The following is a 20,186-nucleotide window of genomic DNA, read 5'->3' on the forward strand; positions in this document are numbered from 1 at the left end:
TATACATAAAACACTGAACCATATTATAATCTTCAAATACACAAACAAAATTTAATAAAATACTCTGAAAGACACAGAGATAAAGGCACATTCCTCGTCCCATATGCTAGGACAAATTTGTACAAATACTCCTTCTTCCCAAGTATTAAAACGGTTTCTGTGATTGACCCCAAAACCTCTTCAGTTGGTCTTTAAGTCATTGGTTAATATGCATGACTAAATGCATGACGCTTAGGACGTAATCATCTTCTTTTTTGAAGTAACGTCTGTATTATATAAGATAAGAAGATAGGACTTGGGGTGTAAACATCGGAATTTGGTTAATAATTTCCTCGTGAGTCTGTCAATGTCATGTAGGTCGGTATATCTGTCCATATTATTATTATGTTAGAAATGAACGAGTAGTCATTCTCTGGCGCTGCCAGGGTCGAGTTTCGCTATTATTATTATTATTATTATACTGCAGTGTTTCTTCGTACATACTGATTATTTAGCGGAACACTTTGCTTATTTTTTTAGAGATTAATTTAGGTTGTGGCCTATTAGTATTTTGTGGGACACCTTTCAGGACTCGCGGAACCAAATTGTGAAACACTGTAATTAGTGTAATAGTAATAGATCTATATCTATACTGTACGCATGATGTATAGGCTACTATAACATAACGCAACACTGGGTAGACAATTGCAAGCCCTGGCATAAATAAAACGAAAATGAAACAAAAAGTAGATCAAGAATTTAGCTGTAAGACGTATTTGCCAAAGTGGACTTGTTTAAAGCCAATTATTTAAATGATAAATTGTATGTTTATCTTATATTAAAATTCTACAATTATTATAAATAAAAAATTAATTAGAATATGCAATTTTATTAAATGTGTTGTTGAGATAAACTAAATCTAGATGTAGAATATATAGATTTAATTTGTTTAATAAATGCCTCGAAATTTTGAAATTTCATAACTAAAAAATAGCACTCAGTGTCGAGTAAAATGGCTGATCTTTCATTAGATGACATTATTCGAACAAAAAAAGTTAAGATAAAGTATGTAGATAGATCTAGATCTATAAATGAGGTCTAATTCTTGCCATAATTTAATGCTCATATTCATGATATCGTGTAGTCTGTAGATCTAGTCTTTTTTGATAATTTTCTAGTGACTCGTCTCTACTAGTACTAGTTACTACTAGTCCTCCTAGACTCTTTCTTTTGTCTTCTTTCTAGATTCACTAAGTGACTGACTAACCCTCAAAGTCTAGATAGAGACAGAGTTACTAAGACTAACACTAAGTTATAACTTATAAGTTAAGATAAAGTTTTGATAAAGAATTAAGATTCTTCTATTTATAGAATCTAGATATAGATCTAGACCTAGTAGTGTTACACTTATGACTTACAGTGTAGAGTGTAGATCTAGTTTATAAAAAAAAAAATATAAATATTATTTAATCCGGACATTCAATTTGATAGTGTCCACCGAGAATCACTATGGAAAATAGTTAGAGAATATGGTATCCCAGAAAAATTCTTCCAGATCCTACGACACCTTTACAGTCAGTCTAGTTGCTGCATTAAAACAGAAGAGGGAACAAAAGAGTTTTTTACAATCGAGACAGGGGTGCATCTTATCTCCCTTCCTTTTCCTCCTAGCCATCGACTACATAATGAAGAGAGCAATGAACCAGACTGCCTTTGGTATTCCATGGCATGTACAACTCCGATCGACGGACTTGGACTTTGCTGATCATGTTGCACTACTCTGGGCTAGAAATAAATACATTCAAGAAATGACGGAGAGCCTAAACAGAGAGGCACCCAAAATTGGCCTCCGCATAAACTTGGATAAGACTAAAATTATGCGAGTGGGATATAAGGCAAAGGGTGTCCCCGTCAGACTTGGCAAGTCAAAGCTTGAAGAGCTGGACAAGTTCACGTACCTTTGGCAGCATCATAACAAATGATGGAGATGCTTACCATGATGTAGCGTGCCGAATAGGAAAGGCAGGGAGCATTTTCCAAAGGCTGAAGCCTATTTGGACTAGCCAAGCCATTGGACTCGAGACAAAATACACCTTCTCAACACAATCGTCATTCCAACTGCTACATATGCATGTGAGACGTGGAAGTCATCTGTCAAAATTGAGAAAAGATTAAATGTGGCTCAACAGAGATGGCTGAGACGGATTTTGGGAGTCAGTTACACAGATCGGGTCTCAAACAAGGAAATCCTATGCCAAACTGGGAGTCGAACACTTGGTGAGGTTGTGACTGAGCGTCGCATGAGGTTTGCGGGACATGTTCTACGTCAAAATGAATTACGCACACCAAGAGTTGCGATAACATGGAAGCCAAAACAAGGAAAGCGCAAACAGGGACGTCCTCGTATTACTTGGTGACACACCTTCATGGAGGACCTCAGAACAGTGGAGACCAGGTGGGAGGAGGCTTCAGACATTGCCAGTGACAGATCTTTATGGAGACAGCTTGCTGCCCAATGCGCCGAACGGCGCGGGAGGACCTAACTAACTAAATCCGGACATTGCATGAATTCGAACTCTCACAGTTTTTGTGGTCATTACATCACATATTTATTTTGATATTGAAATAAATATGAAATAATGATTCTGACCCTATTTCCTTCTATTTAAATTAAGTTGTCTTTTAACTTTTTATGTAAGAAAAAAGAATTTCAAATGTCTCTAAGTCAGGTTAAGTTGTTTTTTCCTATGTTAGTTTTCTACCAGGATGACTTTACCTCTTCCTAGGGTTAACTCTTTCTCTCCGTAATTATTTTCAACGTTCTGACGGAATTCTTCATTTTGCTCAGTAGTATTTCACTACCCTGTTATGATTAAGCAGTAAGCTTCAATAACATTTTTGTTTGTTATCAGAAAATGTTTTATTTGGTAAAGAATTAAAGGGGAATGCAGACTCTTTTTATTTTTATATAAATATCAGACTAAGTTACTTTAAATAAAATCATACTTATATATTAAATATATTAAATGTAATGAGTTGAAATCAATGATGGTAGCGTCATTGGGAGAGAGAGTTAAGACTATATTTTTTGGTTGGCTAAGTCTATGCTAATGAGCGTGGCAATATTTATTCTGTTTTTGGAGCTTTTTTATTTTCATAAGCCAAGTTGTTTGATTCCATGATACAACAACAAAAATTAATAGGGTGTTTGTATTCAATTAAGTTTTTTGTACCAAAATTTATTTCAAACAGCCACAAGGGTGCCACTTTTCCGGAATAACCCACAAATCTGGGTTTGAGGGGTCCGATTTTTCCCCCCTCTGGGTTTGCCTTCTACAATTTTGTTAAAATCCGGGTTTTTAGTTAATTTAGATTTTTTTGAAATTTCTTATCATTTTCCCCATTAATTTTAGTTTGCTAGTTCCGATCGCGTGAGCCGCCATTTTAAAACAAAATCGACCAGTTTCATATCTTGCAATTTGCAAGAGTTTCACTTTGCATGCGCACTAAGCTTTCTTTACAGGTACAGTATTTTTTTTTTAAAGTGTAAACATTCTTTAGATCTAGAATTCCTAGATCTACGGAACGCGCCTCGAATCGGCTCGATTTAGAGTCTAGATCTATTTCTATGATCAATCTAGATCGGATCTAGACTGTTAAGTCTTGTATTTAGTATATGTATAGTCTAGATTAAGGCGAGGTCTAGTTTAGATCTACTCACGTACCTAGTCCTAGATCTAGAAATAGAAAGAAAAATATTCACAAGTGTGCGAAATTAGATTTTTGTTTCTTTCCGTGTTTTATATTTTAATATTTGTATAGGTTCCATATAGAGCCTTATGCTATGTTTAGAGCTATATTGGTCTAGAGTATTATAGAGGTAGGATCTAGATTTAGGATGGACTAGATAACCATATTACATTGTTTTTAGATCAGAACTAGAATCAATGATTGAAGAATTAAATTAATAAGTTTGTGTTCACCTGAAGACCTAGAGTCTAGAAAAAATTGATCGATTGGTCAATAGATCTATACAAAGTATCTTATCTTATATAATACAGACGTTACTTCAAAAAAGAAGATAATTACGTCCTACGCGTCATGCAATCAAATTATAATTATGTACAAGCAGTCCAGCACATCTAATCCATCTAGTCCTACATTTAAATATATATTAGAAACTAAGTAAGAGTAGATCTGGACTAAATCTCAAATCAATTTTATCTTGTTGCAATAGATTTACTGGTCCATGCATGTGTTTGATAAGGGGGGGGGGGGTACAAACGTTGTTAATATAAAATTGTACTAAATCCTCTTAGCTTGTAATACAAGAATACAAGCTTTATCAATAAATACACACAAACTCTTTTTATTATAATGATAGGCTTACTAATACATATTTAAAACATGAGGGGGCATATTATGATATAGATCTAGGTAGTAATTTACTACTGTTCTTCTTTCGTAACATTTTGGTGCTTAAATTGTATATGTGGTACGTTTCAGGGTTGGTAAAGTTTGGGGTTTATGATTTCAGGGTTTGTAAAATTTGGAAATTCGGGTTTTAGGGTTTACTTGGTCTCATGCGTGGCACCCCTGAACAGCCAGTTTTGGACATCAATGTTAATGATCTTATATTGTATTTGTTTGTTTGTTGTTGTTTTTTTATAGAGAATAAATGGGCAAATGTTAAGAGTGAGCTTGATACATTGAATGAAGTTAAATGCCTAGATCTAGACCTACTAGATAGATCTAGATTTATATAGATAGGGTATAGAGGGTTCAGCTATTTAGGCAAAAATGGTCACCCTAAGTAGCCTGTACCATACTACAAAAGATCATCTGTATTAGAAATTTATTGAATGAATAAACAAATAACACAAACATTCAACACACATCTAATCATGCAAACGTAAAATAAGTCTAAAAGTCAGTGTAGAAGTCACTATCCCAGTGACCTAATTTTGGTAGAATAGGTGCACTGTTCATATTTTTATTTTTTGTGTTCGTATTTATGCATAATTTGAAAACATCATAATGATTTCATGTGAGGGGCTTTGCCTGGGGATCTTAAAATTTAGTTATATTAATATAGAATTAAAATCTGAATTTATTGATGCCAAAATATATAGACTGAAATAAATTTATGGTGTCTGGAATCAAATAATGTGTGTCAAATTTGTCTGAATTAAATGAAAACACATGGCCTCTTTGACCTTAAATATAATAACAAATATAGGTTAGGGCTACAAATCTAAGTAGTCATCCTTATTCTCCTTAAACTAAAGAAGATTTTGATACTTCCTTTTCTTTTCTATGTCAAACCATTATCAAATAATGCGCTGTCAAAGTCAAACTTAGAAATTTTGGCCTATAGGTGTCCGAATAGCATACTACTCTAGACTGCTAGAGATATTCTAGAATGAGAATCTAGATCTATTCATCTAGATGATCTCCAAGTATTAGTAAGCCTAGTTGAACCCTAGCCCTAATAAAGTCCTACGTAGATAATCTGATAGATATAGAATCTAGATAGATTTATCAGAGATATTAGTCTAGTATCAATAAAGAAACTCGCATAAAATCCACTTGATGATTTGATCCACCGCTAGAGGCAGATGCCTGAGTCCTGAATAGATCACTAGAGTTGTGCGGTTTGCGCGCTGTACTGTCGTTCGGACTTATCAATGGTCCCGGGTTCAAACCCTGCCAGCTCCCATCCCCTGTTGTCCTGTGGGAGGTTTGGACTAGGAAGTAAACTATCTTCAACTCTGAAGGAACATCTGAAACATGTAAAACAAAACATTTTACAAACATAGATCTAGATTCTAGATGTAATCTAAATTTAGATCTAGATTCTAGTCAATCTAGATCAGAATCAAATCAGTCCATAACATGACTATTCATCTAGATGTAGATCAATAACTAGATAAATTATAATCTTAAAATACTTAAGACTTAAATCTATAGTCTCAGTAGATAGACTCTATGACTCTATACTCTATAGAATAGAGTACTCTAGACTCTACTACTGTACTAGTCTAGTCAGTCTAGTCACTAGACTTGACTAGACTAGATCTAGTTACAATCTAGTATCTAGTATTCTAGTACTACTAGGTTGGTAGATTGGTAGATTTAGAATTCTAGATGTAGTACTTGTAGAGTCTATTCTCTTATCTAGTGACTCAAGTAGTCTAGAGGTAGAGTCGTCTAGACAGTGTCTGAAGTTGTGATATACTCACATGATGACATAAATCTAGATACATTTTGTTTTCCCAGTAAACAACGCTTGCTCCTCTTATACTTTTTCATCTAGAATTATTACCTCAGCTATTTCTAGACATATTGTAATACCAGTCAATTACCAGTTTGACATGTTACTTCTGGTTTCTCAGCAGTCTATTTTAGGTTTTGTCTCAAGAAAAGTTGTGTGCTTCTGACTGCATGCAGTTTTAACATTTTTTATAGCATTTTTTTTCCCTTCACAGCTCACTAAGTAAAAAAAATTCACAATTCCAAGGTCAAAACAAGCTTAAGGTGTTCAACAGAAATAATAGCCAAACATTGCAAAAAAAATTTGATGCCAGGGAGAAACTTAAAACCAAAAAAGTTCTAGATGCCCGAGACAAAATTATCTACAATAAGAAAAGTGGTGTTGGGGATGCTCGTAATAAAATAGTTCAGAAACAGGTTCAAAAAGGCACATTTGATGCTAGATCATTGTTACAGCGTCAGGGAAAAAAAAGAAAACTTGCTGGAAGACTAACACAACAGGTGGTAAGATATTATTCTAATTTTATACACACTTGAAATGTTGTTTTGTAATGTTCAGTGTTTTAAGTAGCTCAGTCTCTATAAAAATATGCTTTGGATACTTTTTTTGGCTATTAGTTTGCTTCATTTTCAATATTAATTATAACTAAAAAAAACAAAAACAAATCATTATCTATAAAAGGCATGAATTATAGCTGCTTGCTCTTCTATTAAGTACTGAAAATGACCAAACAGTCAGGGTTATTATTAAATTAAAAATACAACCTTGCTTATTTTTGCACTAAGTTACAATCTAAAGCACTGTTTTATGCTACATTTTAATTTTAATACAAAATTATGGTTCTTGTAACTTAGTAAAAATAATATGTAGCTGTTCACTAAAAGAGACATTCTTAATATCTTAATTAAGTTCCCACTTCAGACCTTGCAGTCTATAAGGCAGATGATGTTAAGGTCATCTGTTTCTGTGGCCCACTGTTAACATGCTGGATGTCTTGTGACCAGCACAACAACCAACCACCTTTACTTTCCTTAACTAAAGTCAGGTTTCCATTAGAGTTTGGCGGACTCGGGCGTCCTAAAAATCTCGAAATTCAAAATCTCAAGTCTTCACAGAGATTTGAACCCAGGACTCCAGGCTCGGAAGTTAAGCGCTTAACCACTCAGCCACTGCGCCTTAATGACTCAATATATTTATAATATTATTATTTTCATTTTAATTTGCTAAATCAAGACATTGTTGTTTTTTTCTCTAAACCAACAGCCACTTGCTGGAGGTGGACTGTCAAATATTACAAGAACTGTAAGTTGATATGTTAACATTAAGGGTATAATAAGAAAGCACCTTCAATATACAGACACTAGCAAAACTTTTCCATTGTATAATGTCATTGAATTTCTCTTCCAAACTTTAAGGCTCATTTTCGAATGATTCTAAATTTATTTGTTTCTGTGGCAATCATCAGCATTTGTTGTTGCCAAAAAAGAATCTGACCTGGGCTCAAAGAAGTCCTAAAATGTTTGAACTTGTGAATCATGGTTAAAACTATGAGCACTCAGCCACTACAAGCTCTTTCAAACTAAGAAAATGTTTTCCACAATTTGTTTTTAGTTACTTTACTAGTGATTTTTTTTCAAGTTAGTCAAGTCATGTAACAGTTAATCATAGCTTTAGCATGGCTTTTTAATTAATGCTTATAGTTGTTTTTAGTTTGCTATTACTTTTTTTTTTTTTTTTTTTTTTTTCATGTATTATAATAATTTATCTTTTTGGCTTCCTAATAAAATTACATTTATTTATAATTACTGTCCTGTTAGTAAAATTCTATTGATTTCACCTATGAAATAAACCAGATAAATTATAATGGTGACTATTTCAAACTGTTTATAAAAAGTAAACAAAAGTTGATCTGTTTCTGTGGCCGGCCTCCCATTTAATGAGGGTGTCATATGGCCAGCACAATGACCAACCACTTTTACCTTCCCCAACTAATGTCTAGTAGTTGGGTGGACTCAGGGGCCACCTAAGCTAGCATTTGAACACCTGTTTGAAAGCTCTTTACCACTCAGCCACCATGCCCAAACTTTTTATACCTTCTTTTTTTTATTTTTTTTTTAAAGCTTTTAGAAAAAATATTGATTTGAAATATTCATATTTTATAAATTATATGACTTAATAAGGTTTACTATTTTTTCTTAAATTGTACTAAATAAAACACCACTTTTAATAATAGTGAGTAAAAGGGAAGAATAAACAAACAAATGAAAATCCCTCTCTACCCAGAAGAAATGATGAAAATAATAGAGAGTAGAATAAATGAGAATTGGACCTGCCCTTGTGAAGCATCACCAGAGAATGCTGACCATGTCCTTCAAAGCTGCATACTATACCAAGAGGCCCGAACAAGACTCTGGCCCCAAAAACCTTACTATAGAACAAAAACTATACTGAGAACTGCCTGATCTCGAAACCACTGCGCAGTTTATCTCAGATATAGGATTACTGATCTGAACCCTCCGACATGTAAAATGAGAACAAAGAAGAAGAAGAAATAGTAATTTATTTTTAGATTAAATGTGATAGAATATTTTCCAGATGATTTCATTATACTTTCAGTTTTCCAGAAAGTACTTTTAAACTGTAGATTTTCTACATATTCTTTCAACTCATTGTCTTGTTTGAAAATGAATGTAAATCTGCATTGAATGTATAGCCAATTATATTTAAATATATTTTTTAGCTGTCTAATCCTGGTGCCAAGGGGAAATCTCAGATACAGTTAACTAACACAGGTCTTCAAGTTACAAGACCAATACCAAACACAGAAGTATCTTATACTGGAAATTCTTTACAAGTTACTAAACGAACTAAGGTAATTTTTTTTTACATAGTACATAAAAAATTATTGCTATTGTCTGTTTACTATTAACCATTTCACCACTAAGCAGTTGTCAGAAACTATCTACCCCATCCCTAAGAGAAGGGATATAACTCCTTATCAATTATTTTAAAAAATCAATTTTTCGACTAAATTGACAGAAAAAAACTAATAAAACCTAACTAAAACCTTCTTTTTATAATAGAAAAAATAGACCTAGGGTTAAGCATCATGTTTGAAGTCATAAATAGGCCTACAGAGCTCAAAAAAATTAAAATATCACGTCATATTTAGTTGCCCCCTAATTTCCCATTTGACTAGATCTAACATATTCAATACTGGATCTAGCATTGAATTTTGATTCATTTTCACTACTATTGTAAGTACTATCTGTCTCAAATGGCTCTAAATCACTTACCCCAATCATTATATCCTTATTTTACAGCTGAAACATTAATATTCCCATTAAAATCTTATTCTATTAAAGCCTATACATAAGCCTAAATATGTTCCATTTTGTAGGCTAGCAAAAAAACAACGTAATTTTCAAAAAATCATAAAAATCCATTCTAACATTCTGCAGATACAAAATAAACACCTAAAAATAACTTCACTATCGCTCTTCTAGGTCAGAGTTATAAGGTATAAATAGTTATTTAAAAACTAGCAGTGCGTGCATAAACGAAGCTACTCAATTGCCGGCGACTCTAGTTGTCAACCAGTAGCGGCGACTCTAGTTCTCAAATGGTTAAATTAGTTTTTATATTTATAATGAACAAATTTAGAATAAATATGAAAGTTATTATTCAAGATTAGTTAATAGTTATTTTTGTAACCACTTTTATTATTAAAGCATATTATTAGAGTGGTCTATGTTTCATGTAATTGAACACCTTGAGAAAATTACATTGTCAAGATAACTGTCTCGTAATATAAGCGCTTCAAGGTCATAGTTTGAAAAACAAACTAGTTTGTCACTGGTGGTGTATTCGAGAACACTGTAATAGCATAGCAAGGCTGTAGTTGAACATTGTTTGTTCAAGTTAGTTTAAAACTAAGATGAAATAAGGAAATTTCCCTACGTGTTAAAAATAGCTTAGATAGTTTGAGCAAGAAAAAAAGACATAGACTAGAGACTATATAATGAGATGCATTAGCTGCTTCTAAGCCTGAGTGTAAATGTATTGAAATTTTTCTTCTTCTTCATCGTTCTCATTGTTATGTTGGAGTGTTCATATGACTAGACCAATACATGAGATGAACTGCGCAGTGGTTTCCAAATCAGGGAGCTCTCCATATAGTTTTCTTTCTATTGGGGTGATTTGGGGCCAATGTCTTATACGGGCCTCTTGGTAGAGAGAGCAGTTTTGGAGGACGTGGTTGGCATTTTCTGGTGATACTCCACATGGGCAGATTTCACTGGTTCCAATTTTGAGCTTCCGGAACATGTGTTGTCGCATTCTGTTGTGTCCGGTCCTGAGTAGATTAGACGTTGGTCTTGTCGGGATAGCTTATAGTAAGCATCATCTTTCTTGTGATTTGGATGGGAGCTCGTCCATTTCTCATTTATTTTATCTAGAATTAATTTCTTCATTTCTTCTGGATAGAGTGCAGAGTTTACTTGTGAGTTTGTTCTCCCACTCTTGGCGAGTGTGTCAGCCTTCTCATTTCCTGCTAGTTGTATGTGAGCTGGTATCCATTGAATAACAGTTTTTTTTGCTGTTGTGGTTGAGCTTTGTGAGTGCTGTTCTGAGGTTTTTAATATAAGGGGAATCAGAGTTTTGCAGGCTTTGGAGGGTTGTTTTTGCGTCTGTTAGAAAGACAATCTGACTGTGAGGGGAACTTGGATGATTTGCTAGCATGGTAGCAGCTAGTGCTAGTGCTTCCCTTTCTGCTCTGTGACTGTCAGAGAGCTCTCCAGTTGCAAAGGATTTTTCTAGTTTTCCTCCATCTGGCCATTCGATAAGTATTCCAGCTCCTCCATTTGTGGTGGCTTTATGGGATGAGCCATCCGTGTAAACTCTGATCCACTGATTGAAATGAAATTGCATTGTTTATTTATGAAGTGTTTATTATCATAGTGATTCCACGTTCTAGAATAAATTTTTTGTATTTATTTGAAAAGTATTTCTGTTTGAGTTCATACTTTACTATCCAGCATTATGATGTTGTTTGAGTGATCAGACATTAGTTTGAGGATGGAATTATATAATATTATAACATCACAATCTCAACCACAATCTATGCATTCACATTGTATGTCAGTATGATCTACACAAACCTATCATCACAGTAATGAGTGGTGATCAATTATTTGCTTAAAAGAAATATTTGTAAGTGTGTACATATATTGTATGCACTCAAAATGTCAGAATAGAAAGCATTAACACTTTCAAGTTAGTAGAAGTCCTTCATGATAATGTCATGTTTTTTTTGTTTTCTATAAGTATATATATTAAAACCTGTTTATATATAAAAAATTGTAAACAGTTTTTGTTTGGCATTTTGACTTAATAAATTATATTGTTTTAATTTTTCAGCCATTTGATAGCAGTTTAAATTCAATTCCCATCATTCAAATACGTAATGATAAATACAGACAACCAGTTGAACCTTCACTATCATCTTATAACTATGTTGCTCAACCAGCTGTTAAACCTCTGCAATCAGATTATTATCATTCAGACTATAATGACTACAGTTCACCCTCCTATCAAAGTCATCATTCATACAGAGATTATGATGACCCTGCACATAATCCTGCCTCTGTTGCTGCTGCAGACATTCCCAAAATACAAATCAGCAGTGCAAGGCCAATTAACTCATCAGTATTAAAGTCGGTTCCTTACGCAGGTGATTTTACAAAAATACAGAGGGTTCCTCCAGGCGCAGCTACTGTTTCTCAGGCATCAAAGCAGGCACCAATTAAAACTGTTTTACAGCCAACTAAATTGGCACAACCTGGAATTAAACGTAAACCAACACCCCAAGAAGGATCAGGACGACTCACATTAGGAAAAGGTGGTGGCCCTGGTATTGAACTTACTCCAAATGACACTTCTATGATCAAAAAAACCAAGTTGACTTCTTACAGTGAAATTGACTTAGTTGATGAGGTAGCCATTTTCACCTTCATTTATTGTTTAGTTTACTACATGACACAAATTTCAGTCATTTGATGTTATAAAGTAGCTGTAATGCTTTGACATGAATGGTGACATGTTGGTATATTAATATTTAATAATCAAAAGTTGTTTGTGAGTTAGTTAGAAATAATTATATATTGTTATAACTTAGCCAATTAACCAACTAAAAGGATTATAAAATAGCATATTTAATCATCAATAAGAAACTAGAGCCAAATTAATGAGAGCTTTAGCATCCTTGTTTACATCCTCTTCTCTGTTTCTCTATTGTGTTCCCTGATGCACAGTTTTGTGCCTAATGACAGTGTGCAATGCAGGGTCATAACAAAATAAACTGAGTTGCAATGTGTATTTTTTAATTTTGTATTGGCTACTGGATAGAAAAGGTTTGTAAAGTTTGTAATTTAAAAAAAAACTGTTTAATTAAGAAACACACGAAAATAATGTGAAATACATAACAATAGCCCCTTTCATCCCCTCATTTGATTGGTCTTTTAAAAGTTTTTTTTTTTATTGTTGTTTCTAAATTATTATTATTTTTTTCATCATTGGCCAAAGCATCTACCATTTACTCATTATCCTGACAATAATTTTGAGGCAAAAATATTAATAGGAAGCTCAAAATTCCAATTTTATATAACTTTATCAAAATTATTTTTGAGAATTTTCTATGACACGAGATTCTTGTATTGATAATGCTTAAACTATGCCTGACTTAATCTCATTTTTCATTTACTGTACATTTTTCAGGAAGACAAACTGAATGTTATTAGTCCACTTCAAGGTTTTAGAGTCATGGTGACTAATTTGTTTTCTACTGTTACACAAGATGATATCATAGTAAGCATTGTTTATCATTTAACCATCTTTGTTTTTTTGTTATATTTTTGTCTCTGTCCTACAGAAAGGGTTTTTTATATGCTTTTTTAATCAGGTTCTATAAAACAGATCCAGCACCTTGCCTTGGACTGTAATGGGTGTGCTGTTGGACGCCTTTATCCTGAACACCTTGCTCTTCATTCTGTTTATGGTAATACCCATTCTAGCTGAATTGTCCGCAATGACACTTACCTTTTCCTGCATCTGTTGGTTTGTGTGAGAAAGAAGAGCCAGGTCATCTGCAAAGTCAACATTGTCTTGCTTTTTCCACATTGTCCTCTGTATACCATTCTGGTCTGTTGCTATCTTCATGACCCAATCTATGGCTAGCAGAAACAATAAAGAAGAGCCTTGTCTCACTCCTGTTTGAACTTTAAAAGCATCTGCAAGTCATCCCCTCATATGACTTCCTGATGATATTTGTGATGTTTTCAGGCACTCCTTAGTGTCTCTGTAATCTCCAGAGGGTCTGTCTACACTGTCAAACATCTTCTCATACTCTATAAAACTGACATAGTGTGGCAAACAATAAAGCAGCAACCCATTGAAGTAGATATCTTTATGAGATGCTGGAGATGGATAGGTCACACCCTTGCAAGCCTGTATCCAACATAACAAGGCAAGTCCTTACCTGGAACCCACAAGGAAAGAGGGGACAGCCCAGGAATACATGGCACCATGATTTGGAGGCAAATGCGAAGCAGACTGGCAAGACATGGGAACAATTGGAGAGACTCGCTTAGAACCAAGAGGAGAAAGCTGGTTGGTGGCTATGCCCCAGACGGGACTACAGGCAGAGACGAGATGGTGTGACAGATCTATTGCATTATATAAATCATTTCATCTTACAAATAGTAAGAAAGTGATCATAAGTTATAATCCAGATATTATTCATCTTGCCATTGTTCTGTTGGGTGTTACTGGCTGAGAAGGTTCGATGACATTTTGTAAACACAGTGATATGCTTGTAGTAATTTTATGATTTCATTCTTTACTATAAACTGGTCAATGTCATTGCCCATATTTTCATGTAGTTTACAACAAATTAAATTTAAAGAAAGATATTATGATGTTTTTAAGTCATTATTTCCTTAATCTTTTTTTTAACAGGAACTTTTTGGAGCTGTAGGTCCTTTGAAAAAAGCTAAACTTCTCAAAGTTGGCACTGCTGAGGTGGTCTATGTTAATAGACAAGATGCTGTTAGTGCAGTTGAAAAATATCACAGTCGAGAATTAGATGGTGAGTTTACATTACATTTTATATTCACATATTTCTTAATAGGAGCGCTGATAAGTTCTTGACTTGACTGTGAACTAGATGTTTTAGTTTTAATCTGTTGAAGCTTATAAAATTTACTGGGATTTGAAAATGTTTCAAATAATCTTATCTGTTACAACAGAATAAAGGTAGTTTCATGGTAGTGCAGACTACAGAATACAATGTAAATCTTTGGTCAAATGCCATTATCATTTGCTCAGTATATTTATTTATGGGAACCTTTATTTAAATTTGTTTCCTCTGCTACAGAATCAGGAACTATTTTCTACCTTTGGACGGAATTAATTTTTCCGCCATTTCGGAGTGCGCTACTTTGCTTCGATATAACTTGTATAACTTTTTTATTTATTTTTGGAAAATAATAAATTTGATATAGAATTAAAGAGAAATGGATGCTCTTTCTATTTGTTAAGCTTTCTAGTTTGCAAATCATGTTGTTGTAATTTTGGGTTTAGAATATAAAACTTAAAACATTAAAAATATCCATCCAAGTGCATGTTATAAGAAATTTATTGTCCAAATTTAATCCAAAGAACTTTTTTTCTCATTTTTATCCATTTGTTTACAGAACACCATAGAAGAAACAGCAATAGACACAAAAAATAATAAACTGGAACTAATAATCCAATGTCACTACTATCCACTATCTGATTAGATTTAGATCTAGATGATGTAGAGACAGCTAAATTAGTTGCTGGGGGCGGGACTGCTTCATCTCAATCTTGGTCTAGATCTATAAATGAATTTACTAGATCTATATTGACTATATCATTAGATTTAGAATCAATATCACCATCAGATAAAACAAAATCACTGTCATCTGAATTATTATACTTCGTTATCTAAGAAATATTTAGATCTACAAAGTTTAGATGGCCTTGGTTGAAGCTCCATGGTTAAAAAAAGACACACAAAGAAAAAATTAATTTAATCTCTTTAAAAACTCTGTACAAAATAAAAACATGTTGAATGAAGGAAATTACGGATGTTTAGCAAAGGGAAACTATTCTAGATAAAGAATTAAGAAATAAAAAACATGAATCGGAGAAATAGAAATGTAAAAATAAATTTTAAATAGCAGATGATTTCAGCGTTGGTCCGACCTTTTGCCCATTTTTACATCAACGTCCTGTGCGTTGTTCCAGGGCCAAAGAGTTAATAAAGATGTCAAGCCATTGTGTATGTATTAAAGAAGTCAAGCCATTGTGTATGTCCCTTCATAATTTTTTTTTTGCTTGTATTAGGTCAGCCGATGTATGTTAAGATGACCACGCCTTTAGCTGCTACAGTCAAGAAAGCTGTTGGAGATAGTGATCCTGACATAACAGGCGAGGCCTTGAGGTAGAAAAACATTTTTGAATTTTTAAAATATTTAATACAATTATTTATTACTATACTTACCATATGCTTTCTATTAAAAATACAATTGTATTTCTAAACCAGAAAAAGCTTATATATAATCATCATAGTTAAATATGGTTCCGGTCGCTTCATCATCCCCTTGTGATTTCATTCTCTAATCTAGTGATTCCCAAAGTGGTCTATATAGCCCCCCAGGGGTCTAAGAAGACTTCCAAGGAATCTACAAAAATGAAAAATAAATTGGGGATCTATGAGATGTCCACGGGGGTCTAGGAAAATGGATTTCATTTAAGCAGACTTTAATTTTCAGATCCCATTAATGTAATTATTTCATTCACGAATATATGATTTGTACTTTTGTTAATCCTTTAAATATTTCCGGAAATTAAAAAGAAAATTGTTGTATTTAATTTCAATACCGATTTAAATATCTTAATTTTGCCTACAATTAACCAATGCGTAACCAAAAGAAAATATTTAAAATTTATTGAAAATCTGGATTCATTCCTTTCTTGTCAAACAAGCGGTTGCCTAAGTGACTAACTATTTACGCTGGAGGATCATTTGAGATGATGCCACCCTGACAAAAAAAGATAAAAGTTTGAAAAACTCTCAAAGATAAAGTTAAGAATAGACCACAAAATCTCTCTACGACATCATATGGAGAAGATGGTGGTTTGCGTGCGTCTTACAAGATCTCTTTACTTCTAGCCAAATATGGAAAACACTATAGATAACATTATAGATAAAACATTGATTTTTACCAACCGTTGAAGTAGTTTTAAATAATTATTTTACACAAACCTACATCTGAAATTATTAAATGAATTTCTTTAAGCAACAATACAGTTCAAGGGCACATTGGTGGTATGAGCTATAACATTAAAAGCTTCTTATGCTTATGGAATTCTTTGCAAACGACATATACAGTTTGGGATCCATGGGATCGCAGGCTCTGACAGGGCATAGCTGCAAGGCAGCAGAGGTTTGAATTCAGTTTTCCTGCTGCTAGATAGGTTGCAAGCGAAGGCTAATGAGTCCCTCCTGCCAAAGCTTAGTGGTTTAGGCGCCAGTTACTCGCCTTCGCCCCTTCTTCTGTTAGTGAAAACACTTCCACGGACCCAATATTTGAGCCAGACGGGAAAGATCAAGAAAACACGAGAAACAATGATACTTAAGGGGGTCGACAGGTCATGAAATAGTCGATATGGGACAAAAATATTGATTTTTTAAAAACTGCATATTTTGATAGCAAAATATGTCTGGAATCACTTGGTATACCTCAAATTATTAAAATATTGCATTTTAATACTTAAAAACATGTTTTAATACCATGGGGGCATCTAAATTTGTTGAAAAAATCGAAAAATTCAACTAATTTCAACACACGGTAATGCATAAGTCTTAACTACGACCGTATCATATTTGGTATCGATTTAAAGAGGACGCTGTGTACTATGTCATTTTCTTGATTTTTTTTCCAAGCTAAAACTAATTATAGAAACTAGAACACAAGAAATGACGTAGATCTCAAGGTTTTTGGTAACATTTGATTGGCTAAAAGGTAGTCAACTACATAGAGGTTTATTTCGATTGGTCTCAAGGCGGCCATCTTGGAAACCGGAGGGTAACTTTAGACCACAATGCACAGCGCGTGTATCAACATCCCTGTAAAGTTTATTACTCAATTCTTTGGACTAACACCTGCATTTTTTGTGTTTTAACCAATTTGGGCTACAAAACAAGGTAAGAATAAATTACAATAAACTTGTTTTTTCTTTTTTTTACAAATCTGATAACCATAATTAGATTCAGAAAGAAAATAGATGTAGATATAGTCTAGATCTAGTAGAGGTAGAGACTTTTAATTTTCGCGATCATTGCTATTGCATGCCTGGGATGGGTCACTAAACTGTCTAGACTCTAGACTTACGATGAATCCCTTTCTCAAATCTAGAAGACTAGATCTAGATCTAGTAGTAGTAACTATTACTTACTATTAGAGTATTCGTAGATTAGAATACTAGATTGTCTAGATCCAGTTCTAAACAAATCCGCTTGCTAGATCTAGTCAATAAACTTACACTAGTCAGACTAGCTCTAGGTTCTACATGTCATGTAACACTAAAGTAATTAAAAGTTGACTAAAGTAATAGTAGATTAGATCTATAGTAGCTTCTTATATTTTGGACACCCCATCGAATTCTCCTTCAATGAACGGGTCGCTTTTTTTGTTTGTATTTCATTTGTTTTTATGTTTGGAGCAAAAATCAATGTTTCGGGACTGCGCATGTCCAATTTTAGATAAGTTCCGGTAATTTTGTTCCGTTTTTCCAAAGCAGATGGCAGTTTTTTAGATTCTCGGTAACCATGTATGTAAAGCTGTTGTTTTAACCTCCCCCGGCAATTCATACCCATATAAGGGATGAAGGCTATATTATGAGCCTGTTTGATCGTAGGCTGATGGGCATATCAAAATAAGCTTCCAAACATCATTAGAAAGACATTCCAATCACATTTATACCGTTAGCTGTTAAATAAAATTTAATAAGGGGGTGTACAACGAATAATAATGAATTCAGCTCATTCTCCTTCATTGGACACAGCAAAATCGTAAGAAGAAATATTATTGGGATGAATAAATCTATGATTTTTTCAATGAATAAGCATGACCTAGATCGAGATATCTATAATATATAATTTATGAATGAAAGAAAAAGTGCGGGCTTCTTATTTGAAGCCAGAGACCATGCCCACTGCATGTGATCACTCCAGATGAGCTGGCAGTGAGGAGAGGTAAACACTTAAGCGTTTAGTGTCACAAACTATCAAACAGGCAGTGGAGGGAAGTGGGGGGATAGAGTCATGAAAAGAATTATAAGCATCTATGGGAGGGAGGGGTTGTTAATGTGTCACAAAACGCACGTCCAAATTATGATAACAAGAAGAGGGTCCTTGGATGGGAATTAAAAGAAAGACAGAGAAAATACATGTAGCCAATGTAGCCTAGTTGCCCTAGTTGAAAATATCATGTTTATTAAATTATAATAATTAATTTTTAGATATATAATTTATATAGATTTATTTCTGTCTGTTTCTACACATAGATTACATAGGTATATAAATAATAAACTATAAACGATATATATTCTATATATATATATATATTCTATATATATAGAGTTAGAGAGAGACAGAGAGAGAGTATATGAGGAAATAGACTATAAATACATATTGCAAAAGTGAATCTACTTTTAATGCAATCTAAAAAAAATTAAGTAACACAGATCAGATATAATTTATTAGCAATTACATAGTGGTGTACAATGACGGTGCTCACTGTCCAAGTGAGGAGAAAGCCCCAAAACTGCGTTCAATATAGGAGCATGAAGTGACCCGCTTTATTTTAAAATAAAATCTTGACTATGAGTGGTAATTCAAAGGAACACAGCTATTTTTATAGTCCTAAAGTTGCAGAATAAGAATCTGCTTTCAGTTTTTTTGTAAGTTAAACCTTCACCAAATAAAAAAATAAAATAAAAATTTGACCTAGTTCCTGTAAGTCGTTGCTCAGATATAAGAATCTACTATAGATCTAATACGTTTGAAAAGTTATATCTAGATTCTAGAGTAGGCTTACTTGGTTGGAATTGGTTTTAGAATCTAGATCTAAATCTAGACTATTTTGATTTATATCTTGATTTAGTAGTAAATTTAAATTTATAATAGGCCTATAATAATTATAACATATTATATATTATAAACTACTAGTGACTAGTAAATCTATCTGTTAGATCTAGTATTAGTAGAAGCCTTTTACTATTAGTAAGTATTATAGCCATAACAATCTAGATTCCTTGACTGGTCATGTGGTATTGGCTCAGGACCCAGGCTGATCTCAGGACTATCCCTATCATCTCAATTATCCCAGATTTGAACCCTTTGGGAGATTTGGGTTAGCTGCAAGTTATGATAGTATTCATTTCTGAAAGTTACAAGTCAATATGCTAAATCTAGTTTACATCTAGATCAACTTCAGTTTATCAATCTATTTACTCAGAGTCTAGATCTTATCCACTCTTCTAGATTCTAAAGAGAGAAGCTTACACATTGCATAGAATCTGGAACAAGAGAAGAGTCTAGGTTTGAATAACAACTTGAATTCTGATTTGAATCAAGATAATTCAACTTTAAAGAAACATTTAAATTAGTAATAATAGCTAATTACATATTTTATTTCTCTCTTTTTAATTTTAGAACCATGCCTCCAGTCACTGCTTTTATTATCAACACAATCAGCAGAAGTTCGTCTATCGAGAAAGTACTAGGTAGCAACTTCCAAACAAGCAAGATTGAAATATATTTTTTCAGCCACCACCCCAGTAACAG

The 20,186-nt window shown here is 33.5% G+C and overlaps 1 protein-coding gene across 5 annotated transcripts in view; it reads left to right on the plus strand.

Moving 5' to 3' along the window:
* Window positions 1-20,186, plus strand: part of LOC106051257 (polymerase delta-interacting protein 3-like) — a 30,396-nt gene that overhangs the window by 2,106 nt on the left and 8,104 nt on the right. For 2 of the 5 annotated variants that reach the window (XM_056019941.1, XM_056019942.1), the window contains exons 2-8: window positions 6,468-6,756; window positions 7,517-7,555; window positions 8,994-9,125; window positions 11,672-12,247; window positions 13,028-13,117; window positions 14,267-14,396; window positions 15,680-15,776. In XM_056019941.1, the coding sequence (XP_055875916.1) occupies window positions 6,468-6,756; window positions 7,517-7,555; window positions 8,994-9,125; window positions 11,672-12,247; window positions 13,028-13,117; window positions 14,267-14,396; window positions 15,680-15,776 (1,353 nt within the window). Of the gene's footprint in view, window positions 1-931; window positions 1,045-6,467; window positions 6,757-7,516; window positions 7,556-8,993; window positions 9,126-11,671; window positions 12,248-13,027; window positions 13,118-14,266; window positions 14,397-15,679; window positions 15,777-20,186 lie in introns of those variants that run through there. The other 3 variants (XM_056019939.1, XM_056019940.1, XM_056019944.1) reach the window with 3 other exon arrangements.

The sequence above is a fragment of the Biomphalaria glabrata genome, chromosome 2 (assembly GCF_947242115.1).
Source record: "Biomphalaria glabrata chromosome 2, xgBioGlab47.1, whole genome shotgun sequence".
In the NCBI taxonomy this organism is placed as follows: domain Eukaryota; kingdom Metazoa; phylum Mollusca; class Gastropoda; family Planorbidae; genus Biomphalaria; species Biomphalaria glabrata.